Source organism: Schistocerca piceifrons, chromosome X (assembly GCF_021461385.2).
Source record: "Schistocerca piceifrons isolate TAMUIC-IGC-003096 chromosome X, iqSchPice1.1, whole genome shotgun sequence".
Lineage (NCBI taxonomy): Eukaryota > Metazoa > Arthropoda > Insecta > Orthoptera > Acrididae > Schistocerca > Schistocerca piceifrons.
The window spans coordinates 911,319,008-911,342,315 of NC_060149.1; the positions used below are offsets into that span (position 1 = coordinate 911,319,008).

At 38.7% G+C, this 23,308-nt stretch overlaps 1 protein-coding gene across 4 annotated transcripts in view; it reads left to right on the forward strand.

Moving 5' to 3' along the window:
• Positions 1-23,308, forward strand: part of LOC124721874 (sarcolemmal membrane-associated protein-like) — a 351,987-nt gene that overhangs the window by 116,905 nt on the left and 211,774 nt on the right. For all 4 annotated transcript variants that reach the window (XR_007006401.1, XM_047247014.1, XM_047247016.1 and 1 more), the window contains 2 exons: positions 4,301-4,448; positions 13,503-13,569. Coding sequence is in view for 3 of the 4 variants with exons in the window: in XM_047247014.1 (XP_047102970.1) it covers positions 4,301-4,448; positions 13,503-13,569 (215 nt within the window). In the remaining variant the exon portion in view is untranslated. The remainder of the gene's footprint in view (positions 1-4,300; positions 4,449-13,502; positions 13,570-23,308) is intronic.

Sequence of the window (23,308 nt, forward strand, 5' to 3'; positions counted from 1 at the left end):
GTTTAAACTTAGTCTTTATAAAGTAATCATTATTTGTGTATACAGATCACGTGGTGGCAATCTTTCAAAGCTTTTCTAAAATTTCGAACTTGTTATGAATGTTTACATTTCAAAAGGAAACAAAAGTATTTTATGTGATGACTTAATGTTAATTTTTCCAGTGAATTACTAAATTATCTTGATATAAGTAATCTTAATTGCTACACGTGATATGGAAAACATTGTCCAGTGATCCCTCTAGAATAACTGCCAGCTCCAGTAGCACTATTGAGCAGTTTTGATTAATAATTCTTTTGCTCTATTATTAAATGTTAAAAATAAAGCAAATGAGTTGTCTAATCACCATGGGGTCTTTATAAAGTTAGTGTTGCCGTGCTACATACATGCCAAATGCTACATACATGTTGTCTTCTTTGTTTTATGGGCACACTTTTTCCACAGTTGTCTAGGTTATACAGTATTTTGAGACTGCAATAAAATTCAAGTTAAGACCAAATGTATTTTGCTTTATTTTAAAGCATCTTCAGTGGTCACTGTAACAATAATAGCTTCTCTTACATTATTTTTTTTTTTTTTTTTTTTTTTTTTTGCTAGGAATGAACAGTCTTCATGCTTTCACTCACTGTTCTAAACAGTAGTAAATTATCATTGTTACTCACAGTTTTTTTGTTTCGTACATGGTTCTTCATGTTCTTCTACACACATGTGGTAGATTTGAGCACACAGCACTTTCACTAACACAAATATATTCCTGTTATTGTGTTGTGTAGGATCACTGGCATTTTGCCATTTCGTGTACTTTGTTTTCATATTGCAGCATGTGTTCATAGTTCGTATGATACAGTGATGGGTGATCTATGTTGAGTGTATAGCCTTGTTTGTGTGTGATTATTTTTGTGGTGTTTATAGGTGGTGGTCTTTTTCTGCTATATGTTTTATTACTTAAAATAACATTTGGTTGCTAATGTTTGTTTGGTCATTTATTAAATGTTTTCTATTGTTGCCATTTGGATTTGAAAGTCAGTGCCTCCCGCAGTATAAAATAAATACACAAAATGGTAAGATGGCAATGGACCTTCATGGCACAAAAATGCAAATTATTTAGTGTTAGTGAAAGTGCTGTGTGCTTAAAAAACCTTGAATAATTATTATAATTTAATACTCTTTATACTAAGGATGTGAACTATTTGTAGTAGAAGCAAATAAAATTGTAAGAAAAGCCATATTGTTACAGTGACCACTGAAGGTACTTTAAAGAAAAATTAAATGCAGTTGGACTTAATAAGACTATTAATATAGTCACAAAAGATGGTTAACTTATATAACTAATATGTAAAGACATTTAATTTATGATCACGAATCCTGTATCGGTGTGTTTAGTGAAGATAATACTATTAAGAAAGCAAAAATATTTCTTGACTCTGTGGCCCATTATTTGAAAACGGCTTTGCTCCACAAAAGAAAAGTAACTCAGCACAAATAAACCAGTTTATAAAGGGTGGATTACAAAGGGAATAATTACCTCAGAATGAGGTTCAGAAAGAAAAAATGTAAGCAGAAAAAAGCATGAAATGATCCTAGTTTTGTATATTTTCAAAAATAGACCAAAACATACCTAGGTAAGTCATAAGTAAAGCTAAAAAAGTTGCAAATAATAATTATACAAAAAACTTAACCACTTCATGCAGTTTGGGATCTTTAGATTTACCTTAGAACTAGAGGTATTAAAGAAGGTCCAGTTCATCTAATACATAATGGAACTAAAATATCAGATGCAAAGGGTAAGTGAAGCTTTTAACAAGCATTTTTCAAGTATTGCTTCTAATCTTTCATTGCTGGTTACTTGACTGCACTGTCTTTTTCCCACTGAGTTTATAAAATCAGGCACTACATTGTTCCTAGCACCAATAACTCAAGAAGTATTATTGAAAATTATCAATGGAAATGGTAACTCGTATTCATTTAGTAATGGCATGTCTGAGGTTTTCTTAAAAATATGGCTGTAAAAATTATAATCCCACTTTATGATGTCTTTAACAGTTCCCTAATTATAGGCTGTTTCCCAGATGTTTTCAGAATTGCTTAAGATATTCCTCTGTTTGAGAATGGAGACATAAATTGTGTTAACAATTATTGACTAATCTCCATTCTTTCTGCCATAGTGAAGATTCTAGAGAAAGTAGTGTTTGGGGTGTAATTTCTTTCCTTGATGAATATTGCCTGCTCACAAAATTCAGTTTGGTTTTTGCAAAAACAGGCCCATAAATGCAACATCATTTTTTTTAATATTAAGTTCCGAGTGCTTTTAAAGGTAAACATTCTGTCTCTGGTCTTTTCACAGACCTAACTAAAGCCCTTGCCTTAATTACTCATTCTCTGCTGCTTGAAAAAACTAGTTACTTGGTGCTAGAGGCACTCAATGTATATGATTTAAGTCATACTACACTAACATGAGGGTGGTTGGATTCTCAAACAAAGATTATATTAAAGTTCTATCCAATGAAACTATGATCAGTTCAGGACCCTTACTTTTTATTTGGGTTGTAAAGTATGTTATTACAGATTCTATCAACAGGCCAATTTTCTAGATACACACAAACAAACTACTGTACAACAAAAGCAAAACAACTTGAATGCTTTACAGTGCCTCCAGAAATCACAGTGCCTACATGGAGCCCACACTAATTGATGATGAAACAATACAGCAAGTCAGTGAGATTAAATTTCTTGGTGTGAGTGGAATAATCAGAGAGATAGCTACTAAAGAAATAGAGCAGTCTTGTCTTATGTTTTTTGAATTCTTAGTCAGTCCTGTGAGATCTCAACCATAAAAATAGTTTATTTTGCATTAGTACATTCCATTCTCTCTTACAGTGTCTCATTTTGGGGGGTCAGTGTATTATGAAATTTTTATGAGGCAAAAAAAGGTAATGAAGCAGGTATCTCCGCACACCTCCAGTAACTGCATTTTCGGAGAACTGAGAATCCTACCTGTTCTTGGCATTTATACCTTAGAAACTGTGACTTTTGTTAAAAAGAATTTGTGTTTGTTTGAGCCCATTCATGATCGTAATACTTGCTCCAGTGCGGACATTTGCCTCAATAGTCAGAGACTGACAGAAAGTTTACTTGGTTTAAGAAATATGAGCAATGTGCTTTAGAATAAAGACTGAAAGTTTACTTGATGCAAGAAGTATTGGCAGTGTACTTTAGACTAAACTACCCCATCAGTTAGGGAAAATAGAAACACATTTAGGAATAAGGTAAAAAAAAATATCATTTACACACTCTTTTCATCTTGTTGATTACTACATAAAATCCAATTTGTTCTAGCAGTTCTTGTTCTTTTAGTGTTTAGAGTTTAAAATTTATATCTTATATTGTAAATTGAATTTTGTTCTGAAAATTTGTTTGTGCAATATCCTTCTGTGTCTTGTAAGTGTAGGATTTGATGAACCAAATAAACAATAAATCTCTAATGTGCTCACTCATGGCTTTGCCCAGTGGAACTCCTCATTCTCATACTGGACTACGACGTGATGCACATTTGTTCCATAAATGTCATCTCTGACTGGTGATAAACTATTGTTGTCTAGTATCTGAATATTTTTATGGATAAGCTGAACATTCACATATATACATCCCTCTAGAGTTATAAGTGGTTAATAGTTCTCTTCATAGTGTCTGTGGCAGCAGAAATTGTGTTAAAGTTGGTCATTGTTAGGTATCTACAGCTTCATATAAGTATCATTTTTCATTTTTTTGTCTTATCTGCATTGCAGAAAGTAACAGTTCAATCATTTTCAGAACATAAAAAAGTCAGAGAATATTTTCATGTGACTGTATGTAATGTATGAATTGCACTGCATTTATGAAGCAACGTATGGTTTTTTTGTTATCCATTTAATTTGACATTTCTCATACATGATCAGTTTCAACAAATTCAGTATTATCTATACTAACGTGATGATACACAAATATCTAGTTCCTTCAAATACTTTCAACAATCTTCTTCTACTGTCCATATTGCTATTACAAGCATGTGAGGCTTGTGGGTGATTACTTCAGCATCAGCTGGAAGATAGACAATTTATGAGAGTTTTAAATGATTTCCTTTTTCCATACTCATATTTATTAATGGTTTACTTTCCTTAGTTTTATGGTCATTTATTGTGAACTTCTAAAAAAAGAAAGTGTCTAATGGAAATTGGTCAAGTCTTTCAAAAATTTTGTGTTTGTGTAGACAGAGTAAATAATGCAATTGTTTCAAGAGTATATATAGCCATTACTTTTTTTCCAGTTTTACCTGCAAGACACAAAAAGTAGCAACGGGACTTTTGTCAATAACCAACGTTTAAGTAAGAGTGCTGATGAATCTCCACCCCGTGAAGTTTGTTCTGGTGACATTGTACAGTTTGGTGTTGATGTGATGGAGAATGCCCGTAAGGGTGAGTGTATAATCATTTTTGTAGAAAATTTTATTATTGGCTAGACAGTGTGCTGTCTCCATACTTTCTTGGAAGACTACATTCAGATACAAATTAGGTTGTATCATATCACAGCTGTACCAGCTCATGTTACTGTTGATAATACTAATTGTTTAAGCCCTTACCAGTGCCAGCAAAAGGTAAATGATGACCAGACATATCGCACACACTTTGTGTAAAGAGATTTGTTGAAATCAAAAGCATGACTGTTGAGTGTGTTTCATTCATGACTTTGAAGTATACTTTCAAAATTACATTTTAAAGGTAATATATAATTTTTCTCGCTGCTGAATAAACATTTGAAATTGTCTGCTTTGTACTGTACTGTATTGCGTTGTATTATGTCTGATAGCTTTGAAGGGTTCTATATACAGGGGCAAACAACAACTCACACTAACAAGGCAAATCATTATAACCAGTTGCTTAAGAGCATGTTGAGGCACCTCTGGAAAACAACACAGCAGTGATTCTGCATAGCATAAATTCAGCAAGTCCTTGCTAGTTTTCTGGAGGTCTGTGGCACTAGATGTCTATCCCAGTGTTTCCCATCAGTTTCAGATCAGACAAATTAAGGGACCAAGACATCAGTGTGAGTTTATTATCATGCTCCTTAAACCACTGACCACATTTCTATCCATGTGGCACGGACAGTTAATCTTCTTGAAGATGCTGTCACTATGCAGGAAGATGTCAAGCATGAAAGGATACTGGTGGTCCACAGTAAAATTCACGCAGCCTGTAACTGTCAAGTTGCCTTTGGTTACAACTACAGGTCCCATGAAAACCCTGGTGAATCTCTCCCATAGCATAATATCTCCACTGGCATGCTGCTGTGGGGCAGGGTGTGTTTCGGAGCAGCCGTCCGTGTGGATGATGGTGTATCCAGACATGACCATCGATCTGGTGTTACAAGAAATGTGATCAGGTGCCCAGTTTCCATTGATACATGGTCTACTGCAGTTGTAGTTGATGAAGTCGTTGGCTTGGCGTGGAAACATAGAGGTGTCGTTAGCTTGATGTGTCTTATGTTCAACAAATGGGCTGAACGGTGTTCTCCAAAACACTAGTGCCTGGACTAACATTGTACTCTGTTGACAGACCTGCTGCCTGTCCTTTGCAGACCAGGGAAGCCTCTGAACTCTTATGTTCTGTAATGAGGTGTGAATTTCCAACACCTTATTACCTACTCGTGCTTACACTGGCTTTAAACTACTTTCCTTAGATGCTCTCCTGACGGTAGCACACACAGCCAACCAGCTTCACTTTTTCCAAGATTCTTGCTCCTAGGCACTGGTCCCTAACAATCTGCCCTTTTTCAAAGTGGCATATATTAGTGGTTTCCCTCATTTGCAGCCAGTATCATTAGATTGATTGCTTATTTATCTTAGCTCCACTTACATGGTTTTCTTACTGTGTCTTGTGCCTGCAACACCAGCAGGCAATATTCTGTCTTGTGGTGGGCAGTGGTCACAATGTCAGTGTAAATTTACAACTGAATATAATGAAATAATAAGCAATCAGCTGCATAAACGAAATTTAATTTCTGTCTGGTTTTGGGCACAAAGTGCCCTTCTTCAGAAGGTTGTGCCTATCGCATTATTTGTGAGTGTCAGTAATAAAGTGCATACAGCAAAATGCCATGCTCATATAGTTCAGTGTCTGCATAAAACTGTGAACTACATTTTGCTGTATGCTCTTTATTATTGATATTCGCATATAATGCAATGGACATAACCTTCTGAAGAAGGGCACTAAGTGCCCGAAACTTGTAAAGAAATTAAATATCTTTTACGCAATTGGTTGCTTATACTTCACTGTAAATGACTACCATATTTACTCCAATCTAAGCCGCACTTTTTTTCCAGTTTTGAGTGCAAAGTAAGCAGAAGTTCTGAAAAATGTTGGTAGGTGCCACCACAACTAACTTCTGCTGTCAAATAAATGTAGCACTACACAGGCATGCTTTGCAGGCACAAAGATAAATACAGTCACCAAAAACTCTGCGTCAGTAAATAAATTTAAAAAAAAAAGTAGAAGATGAGCTTTTTTCTCTGCACCAAGTTTCAACCATGCATTTTCATACATTATCCAACGAAGTAAATAGAAATTCCATATGGTTCATCTTAGAATGTAGCAGCCTTTCAGATATTCGTACCAACAAAAATAAATTTCTTTACACAAAAATACCAACAATGCACAAGGCTGTAGGATTGTTGCACGAGTTGATATGCTGGGGCTCATTAAGATTTCACGTAGCGGCACCTATTGCTTCGTGGAATTTTGTGAAGTGCTTGTTGGTGTTAGTGAACCATAATGAAGCACTCTCATTATAGTGCCAAATTCAAGAGGGGAGTTATTTCTTTTGCAGAACAAAGTTCTAATCGTACTGCAGGTCTGCGATACGGGATTGATGAGAGCAACGCCATGTGATGGTGACTGCAGAGAGACAAATTATTTGAATGTTCAAGTAGCAGGAAAGCATTTAGTGGGCCAAAGTGTGGCCGATATGCACTAGAAGTGATTTTAAATGAATTTGTCAAGGAACATTATCAGAAATTCCTGTCTGTGAACGCTGAAATTTTAAAAATTAAGGCACATGAAATTGCTAGAGAGCAAAAAATTGAAAATTTTAAGGCTAGTCGCAGCTGGATTGATCTGTTTATGAAGCGCTGGGATTTTTCACTTCGGAGGCGAACTTCAGTTGCGCAGAAGCTGCTGAAAAATTATGGAGAACAACGTCTGGAATTTCAGCCCTTCATAACTAGGCGGTGCACAGAAAAGCAATACCTTCTTGGTCAGATAGGAAATGCTGACCAAACTCCCATATATTTTGACATGCCGTCGAATTATATGGTTGACACCAAAGGAAAGAAAGACATGTGTTCTTACATTAGGGGGTGAAAAACAGTGGATGTCCATTATTTTCAAGTGAAAGACTTTACCGAAATCGGATGTGTTTCCAAAAACTGTAATTGTATGAGCAAACAAAACCGGGTGGTTTTCAGAGGACATAGTGCTGGAATGGATTAGGCGTGTGTGGAATCATTGTCCTAGCGCAATGCTTGGTTTACACAGTCTGTTGGTATTAGATGTGTACACAGGCCGTACGACACCTGCAGTAAAACGAAAATTAGAGGAAAGCAACATGGACTTGGCACTAATTCCAGGCGGAATGACGTCAATTCTGCAACCATTTGACATCTGTTTGAATAAACCATTTAAAGACAAACTTAAATGCATATACACAGACTGGCTTTCGAAAAGCAACAGACAACTGACACCAACAGGACGTGTAAAACGCGCAAGTTTTTCGCAAGTGTGCCAATGGATTTATGACGCATGGAAGTGTGTTCCAAATCAGGCTGTGCAACAAGTATTTAAAAAATGTTTGATATCCAACGCACTACACAGTACGGAGGACGATTCTCTGTATGAAGAAATGAGCAACAAAGAATCGAGTAATAATGATTCAGAATAATGACTGATATTTTAAACATCTAGTATAAGATGTATTACGAACCTAATGAAATTTTGTTTTAAATTTCTGCTTTTAATTTCTATTTTATTTTCATTCTTATTTTATAAGTGTTGTACTCTGCATTGCACAGGATAGAAAAGCGTGGAGAGCTGCATCAAACCAGTCAACGGACTAAAGACGACAACAACACACTCTACATTTGAAGTCATCACTAAAATTCTACTACGAAAATCCGACCTGGCAAAGCTTAACTGCTAAGCTTATGGATCAAATCAAACTACTGTAGCTGTATATTCATCCATTCGACCTAAATTGTGTCTCATGTTACAATGGATCAACTTTGTTTTGATTTGGTGGTGCGGTCTAAAACTTTTCTCTCACCTTGAATTTCGAGTCTCAAATTTCAGGTGCGGCTTAGATTTGGGAAATTCCCCCCCTCCCTCCCCCCCCCCCCCTTCCTTGATATTGAGTCTCATTTTTCAGGTGCGGCTTAGATTCGAGTAAATAAGTAAGTCGCTCAAGATGGATAAAATACTAAACATTACAACTTAATTCAGTGTTTGGCCTTACTAGTTGCGTACGCTGTTTGTGAAGAGAGTGTGGTTGTTGTTTCACCCGTACTCTAGACTTTCTGTCTTTTGAAGTGGGCATTTCATAGGGGATTTAATGGGTGCTTTTTGATTAATAGTTTCTCACAGAATCGAACACAGTTTCCTCATATTGGATTGTGCAAACACTTCTTTGCTGCAAATCTTTGCCAGCTTTCTGTGACATGAAGAATCCAGTTTCCAACATGTTTTTATTTACTACAAGAAATTTCTTAACGTTGGGATAACACCTGTTACAAACTATTCTCCATATATTTATTTCATTGTCCATTCACTACATCCTGCTGCATCACGCATTGAAATACATATTTTGTGAATGCGCAAATATTGATGAGTGCTTCTTTAAACTAAGTTTAGAACATTCTCAGTATTCGTTACGATTGGTGGTGGGGGGGGAGGGGGGGGGGGACTGCACACACTATTGTAGTTCAGACAAGAATCTATACTTGGCCAATTGAGGAAATCTCGCCTTCCAGTGTTATGGGGGTGGATTTTAGTCTAGTAATTGTATTAAGGGGCATGACTGGTAGAAGGTGGGGACTCTTGTAGATGTTTAAACAAGATGTCTATGCATATACACTGTGAGTACTTGCTGCCAAATCTCTTTTTAAGCCTACAAACCATTGGTTAACATGTTTGCACGTAGCCATCTGGCAGGTACTATATGTGGCTGGCTGGTACAGGAATGCATCATGTTATGTAAATATTTTTAATACAAGAAATCTATCAGAAATGAACGAAATTTTCAAGAATTGTTCAGAATAGCCCTCTATTACATCTAAAATCTACATAACCACTTAAAATAAATTTTTAGTGTGGTATATTTTGAGACACTCTTCAAAACCATCATACAGTACTGTCTCTTGTCATTAGTTTCCAGCAGTTCTGTTAAGAGAGACAGCTTTTAATTTACATGTGCAGCTTTCATTGCTTAGTCAAAGGTTCGACAAACCGAACGATAAATATATTGTGCACTGAAATATACAATTCTCTTCCAAATATTTTCACTACCACTTTATACATGTTTTCTTTCTATCAGGACAGGTTGTAATTCCCCATTTCTTCAGATTCTCATGTCTCCACAAAGATCTTAATGGCGTGTCAGCACTCGAATCCCTGTACTTAACTTACAAAATAGTGATGCATGTCATCAACATTTTACAGAGTAATACTGTTTTAAGTATGGTACTGCAACTGGCGAATAAGTGGTTGGGTTTCCAGCTTGATGGATGAAGCGAATGATGCCATAGTGGATAGAGATGATTGTCATGAAATGATAAAACATTTATTAAATAAAAAGTGCACTCAAGTGTAGATAAAAATGTAGTGGGCTGCACCTCCTCGTAAAACTGCATACTGGATAAATGAATTTAAATGTGTAGGAGGAGCAATGCAAATTTTGTATGTTACAGATGTCTAATTGATTAATATATAGAAATGGTTATGATAGAATACTGTTACTGTAAGATTTCTGAGTGTCTTGAGGTGGTAAGCATCTCATACGACTAGCTGTGTAATATCTGGAATGAAGTTTAGACTAAGGAGAAGCTGAGTGTGCGACAGGTGCCATTATGTTTGGTGCTGGTCAAAATTCTTACGAAAGGGCATTTCAAAATCATATTCGGAAAATTTGAAGCATAATTCAGCAGACTTAGTAGAATTATTAAACAAAAAAGAAGGAATGTTAATTACAACCATGTGAGTGGGGCTATATTCAGAGATTCACAAGATGATTTCAGAAAGCATCCTACAGATGTCCAAGAATATTTACAATACTGCTCTAAGTAGCTCTATTACTGTCTCCAATTACTGGTAAAAAGCAGAAGACTTATTTGGAACATTTACAGTATATGTTCAATGACACTTTGCACCACTGCTTGTCATTCCCATTCCTCTTCTACTTGTGAATGGAAGGAGGAGGGAATGATAACTACCTGTACAGCTCTGTACAAGCCCAAATCTGTCTTATCTGTATGGTCCTCAAGTTAGATTTATGTAGGAAACCGTAGAATTGATGTTTTGTCCTTCAGACATTGACACTCCAAAGTTTCTCAATAGTATTTTCATTAAAGAATGTTGTATTCCTTCCAGGAATTCCCATTAAAGTTCTCACAGAATTTCTGTGGTATTGTTGTACTGGTTGAAGTGATCAGTCAGAAATCCAGCAGTACATCAATTGCTTCGATATTTTCTTTCAATTCAACCTGCAGGGGGCCTCAAGTACTTCAGCAGTACTTCAGAATGGGCCACAAAAACCTTTAGGATGTTACCTTCTTTATAGGTGCATTACACATTCTCCTAACTCTCACAATAAACCAAAGTCATCTTCACCTTGCCTGCAACTGACCTTATTATGTGTAGACATTTGACAGGGTGGTATCCAGCAGCATACTGTTACTACTGTACTTGAGGATTACTGAAATGTTTACAGTTATTCACATTTAAAGCACACTGCCATTCATTGTAACGGTAAGACGCATGATAGAAAGAGAGAAAGCAACAAGAGATAATGGAATTGCATCTGACAGAGAGAATATTGTGTTGGTGTTCATCTGTGGCAGAAAGTGAAAGTTTTAAAATGGAGCAGTAAGAGAACATGCAAGTGCACAGGGTGAATTAGAAATTAATTAATTAGGGTGGAAAAACATGACTATTTCAAGGTCTCTTATGAACACGTCCTGCATTAAAAATGTGCACCTATAAAATTATGAGTCGGTGCTAATACTGATTTATGCATCTGAAACAAGACTAATAATATCATCTTGGTAAACTGGGTTTTGTGCCAGTGATCCGCATTGTACTAGTGTGATACTTTGATCGCTGACAGCAAGTGCAAGAGGCACCAAAGGCACACCAGACTCAAACAGGTTCCAACTCAGGTATAGAACAACATTTTTTGGAACTAAATGATTGGAAGAATTACGGTGATGTCAAGATTCTGACACACATACTCAGATATTGGGATAGCGTTTTTAAAGGAGCCATCTAAATAAAGGTCACACAGAATATTATCAACCATGACACAAGGTGTCAGCATAGCTCCTGGAATCCGGCACTCAATCGCCAAAAGTCACAAAGGAGACAATGTCCAAACTCTGGGAGAATAACTTTGAAAATGTTGACAGAGCAAATAACTCAACCCAACCAATGCAGGGCACACAGATACTGGTACTTCAGAGAGCTTATCAAGTACCTGAGGACAGCCATTTCAAGAACAAGTTGCAATTTGAATACCAGTATCCACAAAATAGTCAGATAGCCACCTCCAGCAGGTGTGGACATCAGACGGAGTACCTGACGTGCCTGGTTATGGTAGTAGAACAGCATAGTCCACAGGAAAGCTTAAATGACAGCAGACAGAAGATTGAACATCCAGTACAACTTAGAGCTGGAACAGGATGTCAAATGACAAAATTAATAACTGGCAAAAGCTAAAGTGTACGTAGCAGTTGGAACAACTATGGCTAGAAAATACTACGGATGCTGCTACAGACTGGCGTGTACCTTGGACAGAGTGCATGGCACAGCTTAGACTGATGACAGTGCACCTAGCCCCAAGTCAGCATAAATGCTGGACCTGCTGTACACTGGATTCAGCATCAGGGAGCACCTGATAAAGATCGCAAGTGTCACAATCAAAATTACCAGCAGAAAACCGTATGTTCCAAAATGACAGTGCCGCGCTGGGAAGGCCTGAAAACCTACAAGACTAGTGATTATTGAATTGTTCTGATAAATACAATTAGCTTCCATCAGAACAGAACAATAGCAAAAGAAAATGAAAAATGGAGAGACTAAATATATTGAGATATACTGTGACAATATTGATAAGGAAATATTCATGCAGTAACAGAAATGTGAGATGTAAGGAGACTGAAGAAAATAAATAAAAGAAGAAATGTAAAACATGCCCTCCAGATTATTTAGAATGATGAATGAGCATTGTATCGATCAGATAGAAGAGAGAGGGTGCCCGTAGTAAAGTGGTATAAGTATACACATCACCGTCCAGTGACTTGCCTACTTTTTAGGTATCATTATTTAGACACATGCAGTGAAGATACACTAAGTTGCGTAAGGGAGGACAACATTGAAAGTATTGTAATCTTTCATGGAGAATACAATGATTAACCATTACTACTTTGCCAACTGATAAGAACTGTCTGAAGCAATCAATGCGCCTCATTGTTTAATGTAACATTAGAATTTAATGTGGGAACTATCGGATGTCCATTCAAAAGACTGGTTTGTGTTTACTAGTAGAGGAACTGGAGAATCCCTGTTTTGAGGCCACAACATGGCAGGCAATGATTCCGCAGCTCATGGAAATATGCATTTGTGGAATTTGTCCATGTGTTGACTCAATTCAGTTTGCTAATGCAGTCGGTTAATGATTCTCATCTAGAAAGGCTGCATCAGAGGCATTTTTCACTTCTTCATGATGTTCCTTTACACCCAAAGGTATGTGAAATTTCAGCATTATAGTGGTTCCAGTCATAGGAGAAGTAGTGACCAAAGTTGATTTGACAAACATTACCTGAAATTTTAAATGAGTTTGAACAGATTTTGTGACACAGTATAGTTATGTACGTAAGAGATTTGTTAATGGTAAAGACTGTTCACCTACATTTATCTGGTAACTGTCCATGTTTTGAAATGAAATGGAATGGTCAAATAACTCATCTGTTCACTTACTGAATCACTGCCATACCAAGTCAATGCACTAGACAGACCTAGGGATGGGAGATGTGTGTTTCCATAATTTTTGTCCAGTCACTAAGAATCTGCAAACAGTCCTAGTCTTCCTATCGAATTTTGTAGTATCGTGAGCATTTTTAATTTTGTAGGAGTCTACTATGTCAAATATGTATGTAATTGTTACTGTAGATTTTAAATTGATGGCAGTAATTACAAATTTTTGTTTTCCAGTGACGCACGGCTGTATAGTAGCTACATTGAAACTCTACTTGCCCGATGGGAAGGAAGCGAAGGCAAGGTATGTTTTCATAAAAGCTATATCCAAATGTTTTGTGTCACATTGTGTGGAAGATTCATATATTTAAAAAATGATGATAATTAAATTCCCCATTAATTCTGTTTTTCAAAATAAATTTGACAGCTTTCATATGACTATTAATGTAGCTGTTAATACTTCATACGAAGCTTCCATAAGCTACAGTTCAAAACTACACTCGTCGAATATGTTGTTTTTAATTTAAAACTCAATATTTGTGACTGTTGTTGCTATCATAATCATTGACACAATAAAACCATATATTGCAATTATGTATCCAAAACATTGCCGAATAGCTTCAAAATTAATAGCATACAACTCATTTAAGTGGACACCGTATTAAATTGTTTGCAAGTGTGAAATGCTATCGCTCTTTGAGCACAATATTTGGAACTGAGTCAAAATAGCAAAATGTATTTACGTTGTGAAACATTTTCTCCCTTTTTTCCATAATGGCCACCTAATTGCCCATGTGCTGAATTCAGTCCCTTCTCATTTGTAGTTTTCCCTTTAGACTACTTCACACCTGTTCTTACCACGTGTACCTTGGAATCTTTCTAATCTCAACACTTGGTTATAAAAGCATTTCTTCCTGCTCTTCTTTGAATCCAGTTTCTGGTTAATTTCTTGTCCCAAAAACATTTGAAGCTCATTTTATTAGCATGTGATCATTCATTCTTTTAGATATCGAAAATATAAACGGACCCATAACACAGCCATGAACCTTTGCTCCAGAAGCCTTAGCCCCACAGAAATACCGGGTGATCAAAAAGTCAGTATAAATTTGAAAACTTAATAATAAACCACAGAATAATGTAGATAGAGAGGTAAAAATTGACACACATGCTTGGAATGACATGGGGTTTTATTAGAACAAAAAAAAAAAAAAATTGCTGGACGCGTGAAAGATCTCTTGAGCGCGTTGTTTTGTAATGATCATGTGCTCAGCCGCCACTTTCGTCACGCTTGGCCTCCCAGGTCCCCAGACCTCAGTCCATGTGATTATTGGCTTTGGGGTTACCTGAAGCCGCAAGTGTATCGTGATTGACCGACACCTCTAGGGATGCTGAAAGACAACATCCGACGCCAATGCCTCACCATAACTCCGGACATGCTTTACATTGCTGTTCACAACATTATTCCTTGACTACAGCTATTGTTGAAGAATGATGGTGGACATATTGAGCATTTCCTGTAAATAACATCATCTTTGCTTTGTCGTACTTTGTTATGCTAATTATTGCTATTCTGATCAGATGAAGCGCCATCTGTCGGACATTTTGTGAACTTTTGTATTTTTTTGGTTCTAATAAAACCCCATGTCATTCCAAGCATGTGTGTCAATTTGTACCCCTCTATCTACATTATTCCTTGATTTATTCAGTTTTCAAATTTATACCGACTTTTTTATCATCCGGTATCAGTTTTTTCCAAAGACTTCACCTTCTGCCCTGCTCCCAAATTAAGTCATACAGGACTTGTTAAAGACCTTCTCTCCTTCTCCCGGTCCCTACAGTTTTTCGCCACCAACCCTACCCATCAGACTCGACCAAAGATGAACGTTGAACCCTGCCTAACCCAGTTCCGTCCTCCATCTAACCGTGATCCACCCCCACTGCCCCCAAAACACCACCTATTAACGTTCCGGAATTTCTTAACCTCGAACCATGCCTCACCATCATTCCCTAAATCCCTCAACATGCAAGCTAACTTTACGTGCACAGAAAGAACCACAGTCCACCATCTAAAAACTGATCCTGACCTCATAATCCTACCTTTGGACAAAGGCTCCACCACTGTTGTTTTGAAACACAAGGATTACCTGGCAGGAGGACTCTGCCAGTTGTCAGATACTTCCACCTACAAACTTTGCCTCAGTGATCACATTCCAGAAATCCAGCAGGATCTCCAGTCACTCCTCAAATCCTTAGGCCCATCCCAAAACCTCTTCCCGGAGTCCCATCTCTTTGCTCACCCCTACCATTCCTCGCACTCCTACCTTCTGCATGCTCCCTAAAGCCCATAAACCCAACCACCTAGGATGCCCCATCGTGGCTGGTTACTGTGCCCCCACTGAGAGAATCTCTGCTCTCATAGACCAACACCTTCAACCTATTACCCAGAACCTACCTTCCTATATAAAAGATACCAACAGTTTCCTCCACCGGCTCTCCACCATTGGTATCCATTTGCCACATGGTGCCCTGCTCGTCACTATTGATGCCACCTCCCTTTACACCAACATCCCCAATGCCCATGGCCTTACTGCTTTTGAACACTACCTTTCCCAACACCCAATGGATTCCAAACCACCTGCCGGCCGTGATGGCCGTGCGGTTCTAGGGACCGGCTCTCCACCATTGGTATCCATTTGCCACATGGTGCCCTGCTCGTCACTATTGATGCCACCTCCCTTTACACCAACATCCCCAATGCCCATGGCCTTACTGCTTTTGAACACTACCTTTCCCAACACCCAATGGATTCCAAACCACCTGCCGGCCGTGATGGCCGTGCGGTTCTAGGTGCTCCAGTCCGGAGCCGCGCTGCTGCTACGGTCGCAGGTTCGAATCCTGCCTTGGGCATGGGTGTGTGTGATGTCCTTAGGTTAGTTACGTTTAAGTAGTTCTAAGTTCTAGGGGACTGATGACCACAGCAGTTGAGTTCCATAGTGCTCAGAGCCATTTGAACCATTTTTTATTCCAAACCAGCCACCTCCTTCCTAGCCGCCATGACCAACTGTATCCTCACCCACAGTTACTTCTCCTTTGAAGGGATTACCTACAAACAAATCTGGTGTATGGCTATGGGCACACGATAGCACCATCCTGTGCCAACCTATTCATGGGGTCATTTAGAGGAATCCTTCCTAAACATCCAGAATTCTAAATCCCTAACCTGGTTCAGATTCATTGATAACATCTTTGCAATCTGGATCGAGGGTGAGGACACCGTATCCACATTCCTCCAGAACCTCAACTTCTCCCTCATTTGCTTCACCTTGTCCTACTCAATCCGACAAGCTACCTTCCTAGATATTGACCTCCACCTCAAAGATGGCTACCTCAGTACCTCCGTCCACATCAAACCTACTAACCACCAGCAATACCTCCACTTTGATAGCTGCCACCCATTCCATACCAAGAAGTTCCTTCCATACAGCCTAGCCACCCATGGTCATCGCATCTGCAGTGACGAGTGGTCCCTCTCAAAATATACCAAGGATCTCACTGAAGCCTTCAGAGACTGTAATTATCCTCCCATGCCTTATCTTTCCAGACTCGCACCACCTCCCAAAGTCCCACCGTCTGATCACAGAGGAGCGTTCCCTTCGTAACTCGATACCACCCAGGACTGGAGCAACTGAATTACATTCTCCGCCAGGGTTTCGACTACCTCTCGTCGTGCCGTGAAATGAGAAATGTCCTGTCCACTATCGGTCTGACCCCTCCCACCCCACAGTCAAACTCACTCACTCTGCCACCAAATCTACACCAAACTCTCTCTGCCACCAAATCTACATAATATACTCGTCCATCCCTACACAACCCCTGCGCCCAACCCCTTATCTCATGGCTCGTACCCCTGTAATAGATGTAGATGCAAGACCTGTCGCATACATACCACCACCACCACCACCACCTACTCAAGTCCGGTCACTAACATCACCTATCTCATCACAGGCAGGGCTACCTGTGAAACCAGTCATGTGATCTACAAGCTAAGCTGCAAGCACTGTGCTACATTCTATGTGAGCATGACAACCAACAAGCTATCTGTCCGCATGAATGGCCACCCACAAACTGTGGCCAAGAAACAAGTGGACCACCCTGTTGCTGAGCATGGTGCCTAACATGACAGCCTTCATTTCAGTGACTACTTCACAGCCTGTGCCATATGGATCCTTCCCACCAACACCAGCTTTTCTGAATTGCGCAGGTGGGAACTTTCCGTGCAACATATTCTACGTTCCTGTAACTCTCCTGGCTTCAACCCTCGTTAGACATTGTCCTCACCCATCCCGCCCCTTCCCTGTTCCCGTTCCGGCACTACACAGCGCTCATTCCACCATTGCACCCAGTCGTTCGTCTTACTTCTCTCCTTTTCTGCTACCCCCCACCTCCCCCCCCCCCCCCCCCAACCACCTTTCGCGTGCTCTCCGTCTAACCTGCAGCACTTCACTGTCTGCCACCCCCATCCTACTATCCCTCCCCCTCTCCGACCCAGTCTCCTCCTTACGCCCACACAGTCCCCACGCCCATTATGCACTGGAGCTGGTGCTCGCAGTGTGGTGCCAGTTGCCTGAGACTGCAGTCATGTGTGGGCGAGTTGCATTTGAGAGAGGGAGAGAGATTGAGTGAGTGAGTGAGTGAGTGAGTGAGTGAGTGAGTGTTGCCTATTTTTGACTGAGGCCTTATTTGTGACAGTCTTTTTGTTGTGTCTATCTGCGACTCAACATCTCCACATTATGGTGAGTAGCAACTTTCGTTTTCATGATATTATTACATTCCGTCCTGGATTTTCCACTCTCAACAGTAAAATGCACACTGACAACTGAAAACCAGTGCCAAACCACAAGTTGAGTCCACACATCCTGTTTATCCTGAGAAATCATCTGAACCATTAGGGTACCTGAGCAGGCTTCATTCACTCTTTCATTATCATTGATGTTTACTCCTACGATTTCTGAACACTAATATCTGAGGTTCCTCTGAGGGCTATGTGGGAATAGTGCCACTGGAGGAATGGAGTGTGTGGAGAACTCTGGGGTCTAGTAAAGACATCAGAAGATCAAAACAGATTGCAAAACAATTTAGGAAAGATATCTGTATTGTGTGAAAATTGGCATATTGACCTAAGTAATGAAAAGTGGAAGGTCCTCCACGTGAGTGCTAAAAGGAATCTGTTAAACTTCCATTACATGGTAAATTGATCGGAGCCAAAGGCAACAAGTTCAACTAAATACTTAGGAATTGCAATTACAAGCAACTTGAATTGGAAAGAACACACAGAAAATGTTGTGGGGAAGGTGAACCGAAGACTTTGTTTTATGGGCAGAACACTTCGAAAATGCAACAGATCCGGTAAAGAGACTGCCTACACGTCTCATTTGGAGTACTGCTGCGCATTGTGGGATGCTGATAGGATCATCAGAGTACATTGAGAAAGTTCAAAGAAGGGCAGCACATTTTGTATTATCGAGGAATAGGGGAGTGTGTTTCACAGACATGGTACAGGATTTCGGGTGAACATTGTTAAAATAAAGGCATTTTTCATTGCGATGGGATTTTCGTAAAAGATTTCAATCTCCAACTTTCTCCTCTGAATGCGAAAATATTTTGATGTGCCAGCCCACGTAGGTTGAAGTGATCATCATAATAAAACAAGGGGAACAAGAGCTGACATGGAAAGATATAGGTGTTCTTTTTTTTTTTCTTCACACTGTTTGAGAGCGGAATAATAGACAATTATCATGAAGGTGGGTTGATGAACCCTCTGCCTGGCACTTAAGTGTGACTTGCAGAGTAGCACTGTAGATGTGGATGTGGAATTCTCTGATAAAATAATTAGTAAATACAAATTTGTATTATTATTATTATTATTATTAAATGAGTGTTCAGTTGTTGTTACACTTACAAGGGGAGGTCACAACGCTGGGCTCACGGATTTACTTCAAACTTTGTACACTTTTAGTAGGCCATTAAAACTACATAATCCACAAGTAGTAAGGTGCACAATTCTGGCAGTTGTGAGAAAATCACAAGAAAAGTAATTTAAACACTGTGACCAGTAATGAAAAAAATATAGATTAAAAAGTAAGTGTTAGCAGAATTTGAACAATTGCCTCGTCTGTGACCTTCTTGCAACACACAAACGCTAACCACTTCACCAGAATGAATTCTTAAGGCCTGCACCTTCACACAGATCCATAAGTTACATAATAGAAGCGTAAAACTTCTCTTGCAATTTTCTCAGAATTGCCAGATTATTGCACCTTACTACTTGCACATTATGTTGTGTGTGGCCTACTAATGCTGTACAAAGGCTGAAGTAAATTTGTGATCCCAACATTGTGACCACCTCTTGTTAGTCTGTGATGCTTCTTATAGGTTCACAGGCTGTTAAGCTTATCTTAAGAAATGTGTGTTTCATGCAGGACATAAAATTTTATAACTGTGGTAATCATTCCTTAAACTCATCACCACAGATGGGTACAATTTTTTCAAAGAAGTAACTTTAGTACATGAATCACTTTCTGTTCCAACTTCCAAAAATAAAAACTCAGTTTGCAACTAATCGACATATAACTACAGTCCTACAGTATATAAATGACGTGTTTTACGTAAAGTCCGGATAAGTTATTGATTGTGAGGAATGTGCACCGACAGAATGCAGACAAGTATACTACTGATTGTTATAGTGATAAAGAAATGTACTGCATTAGTAATGATTGGAAACAGAATGTGAAATTATGTACATCAATTAATTTTATCAGTTAATGTATTCGTTATTATCTAGGAAATGGAAATTTTTCTGAAACTGTAGTTGTTTAATGAAGTAAAATGGTTGCTGCCCTGTTTAATTTCAAAATGATGTCACAATTAGCAGAAATTAAATAAGCCAACACTGAAAATACGAAAGTCAAGATCACACAACAAATCAACAGAATTAAATCACTTTTAAAAGAGAGTATAAACCTTTACTTTCTCAGATAATAGTTTCTGATCTTAAATAAGATTTCATTTCAAATGGATATTGAATGCAGTTAAATTACAATGTTGAAATAATACCATTAGCTAACTATTATTACTCATCTTTTTGTTGGAATAGCAAAATTTAAATTCTCCTTTCTGGCTCTTTCGATAATTTAATATGCTAGTCTTTCTCAGTAATGTGACATTTGGCTGCTGTAATGATAGGATCCGTCTGTTGGTAGTAATGATGTGGAAGAATCATTAACACTGGATAAGGATTAAAGTTTACAGCAATACTGTATTACTCAATAAACAGATTCTAATGCACTGGTAGGTCTTATACATTTTATATGTCTGAAATGGCACAGTCTTCATTTGAGGAAGAGCTGCTGCTGGTGCAAAATAATGGTTTGGCAGTAACAGTTATTAGGCAACAGGCTCTTCTTCCAGTTATGAGCAATTTTTTTAATATATTTGGTTACACAGTAAACTACTTCCAATAATCCTCTTAAAACTTTCCCTTGAATACTCATAGTAATGTGGCCCATACAACTACCTGCTTCTTATATCCCCACGGCCTAGCCACATATCCCATTCACCACACTGTATGTACTTCCTTGCACACACACTTGCAGGCACTTTTTATGTTTGACCTGGTCCACTGTTAACTTGTAACTCCTTACTTGCACTCTCGCATACCACAGATGTTAGAGCCAATCAGACAAACTTTTGTTGTTACATGTAAGGGGTGTTCAAAAAGAAACATGCCAGGGGCATAATTACAGAAACCAGTGCCTGTATGTTAGAAGTATTGACCCTGGCTGTTGAGACACTTGTTCCACTGTGGCACAAGGCAGTGAATGGCTGTCTCATAAAATCCCCAGGGCTGCGATGTTAATCAGTTCCGCACGTACTGCTGACAGCTGGAAGTCATTGTCCAAGGTGGATCATTTGCCCTTATGCTGACGTTCTTTGACCTGGATGGCCACCTTCTGATTCACTTCCTGCAGCATGGGACAACAGTGAATGCCCAGCGTTACTCACAAACCTTGACCACCCTTCGCCAAGTGATCAAATCAAAATGACCAGGTAGTCTCTCCCTTGGAGTCATTCTGCTCCACAACAATGCAAAGCCTCATACGGCCTACACAGTCATGGCACTCCTGCAGAAATTCGAATGCGAGGCTCTCGGCCACCCTCCATACGGTCCAGAGTTCTCTTCCTGTGATTATGCCATTTATGGTCCCCTTAAAAAGGCTCTGAGGGGGCAAACGATTCACCTTGGACAAAGACGTCCAGCTGTACGAGCGGAACTGGTTAACTTTGCAGCCCCGGGAATTTTATGAGACAGCCATTAATTGCCTTGTGTCACAGTGGAACAAGTGTCACAACATCCAGGGTCAATACATCTAACATTATGCCTCCAGCTCATTTCTTTTTGAATGCCCCTTATACTGCAAAGACTTTGACATTGCCAATTCGCTTCCTACAACCTTTGCAACATTATTTTCAATAGTTTACAGTTACATTACTTTAAAGTTAGCATTAACAACAAAATATCGAAATATATGAATTTGTGTTCAAAGAGTAACTTCAAAAATTTAATAATAAATAATGTGGTAAGTATCAGCAATATAGGAAAAAGATAGATTGCTGCTCACCATAAAGATGACATGTTGAGTTGCAGACAGCCAGAACGAAAAGGCTGTTACGGATTTAGCTTTCACCCAAAGCTTTTTTTCAGAAAAGGAAGCGCACACACATTCATTCACACGAACAAGCACACTGCATGCACACAACTGCCTCTCTGGCAGCTCAGACTAAACTGCTAGAGATGCTGGTTGTGTGTATGAGATATGCTTGTGTGGTGTGGTGGTGTGTGGTGTGGTGGTGGGTGGTGGTGGTGCGCGTGTCCGTCCTTTTCTAGAGAAGGCTTTGGCTGAAAGCTAAATGTGTAACAGTTTTTTCGTTGTGCCTGTCTGCAACTCAACATGTCATCTTTACAGTGAATAGCGGTCTATTGTTTCCTATATTGTTGATATTCCAATGTAGAGTTTCCACTGTTTTAATCTGCTAAGTATGCAGTACTGTGCTGTAGTGTTATAAGCTGACTCACAGAATCTGCTATTTGATGGTGTGCTTCATGTATGATAGTTATTTAAATGTATGTTGTTATGTTATTGGAAGAATTATTAAAAATTAAGACAAGATCTTACTTCAGAGCAGACATAACTGTCCATTTTTCTAAAAATCTTTCTTTTAATAAAATTTCCTTGTGTGAAAGCTTGTATTGTTCATTGGAACTAATTTTCACTGTTAGAGGTAAGGTAATGTAAACCTTTCATCAATGTTAGGATTGGTTTGAAAACTCTAGCACTTTACTAAGCATTATCCTATTGGAGGTGGTATGCCCTTGCATTCCTCTGACCTTTAAACAAACTTACTCGGCCAGTTACATGGGACCAACACTCTGATGGGAACTCTAAACCTCGCTGCAACATGGCATGTTTCACATTAGCAAATCATTGCCAGAGGTGAAAGAAGTGGCGAGAGAAGAAAAGTCGTAGGATTGACTGGGGCTAGAACCGGAGATCTTTGGATTTGTCATTTGGCACTTATTGAGGCATACATTGTTAGAGGATCAACAGTGAGTTAAACGTGCATGAAAGTAACATTGGCAATGGTTAAACAGTTTAAAATCCAGGATGGAATAAAAGTAATATGAAACAGGATAGATTGATAATCGCTAAATATTGGAGATGAGGAGCAGTATATAGGCACATATAAAAGAAAATTTAAAGTAGGCTAAGCTATCAAACAGAGTCCATCTTTAGATGTAGAAAAAAGCATTCACTCTCTCACAACATATGGTTAAAATGTTAAAAATTGGAAATAAGAAATACAACTTCTATACTCGAGGACATCTTTTGCTCTGGGTTGGTGCTACCCCTGACCATAATTCAAACTATGCCAAAAGTGTATTTGGCAACCCTCACGTGCAGTAACTACAGTAATTCATCCAGAAA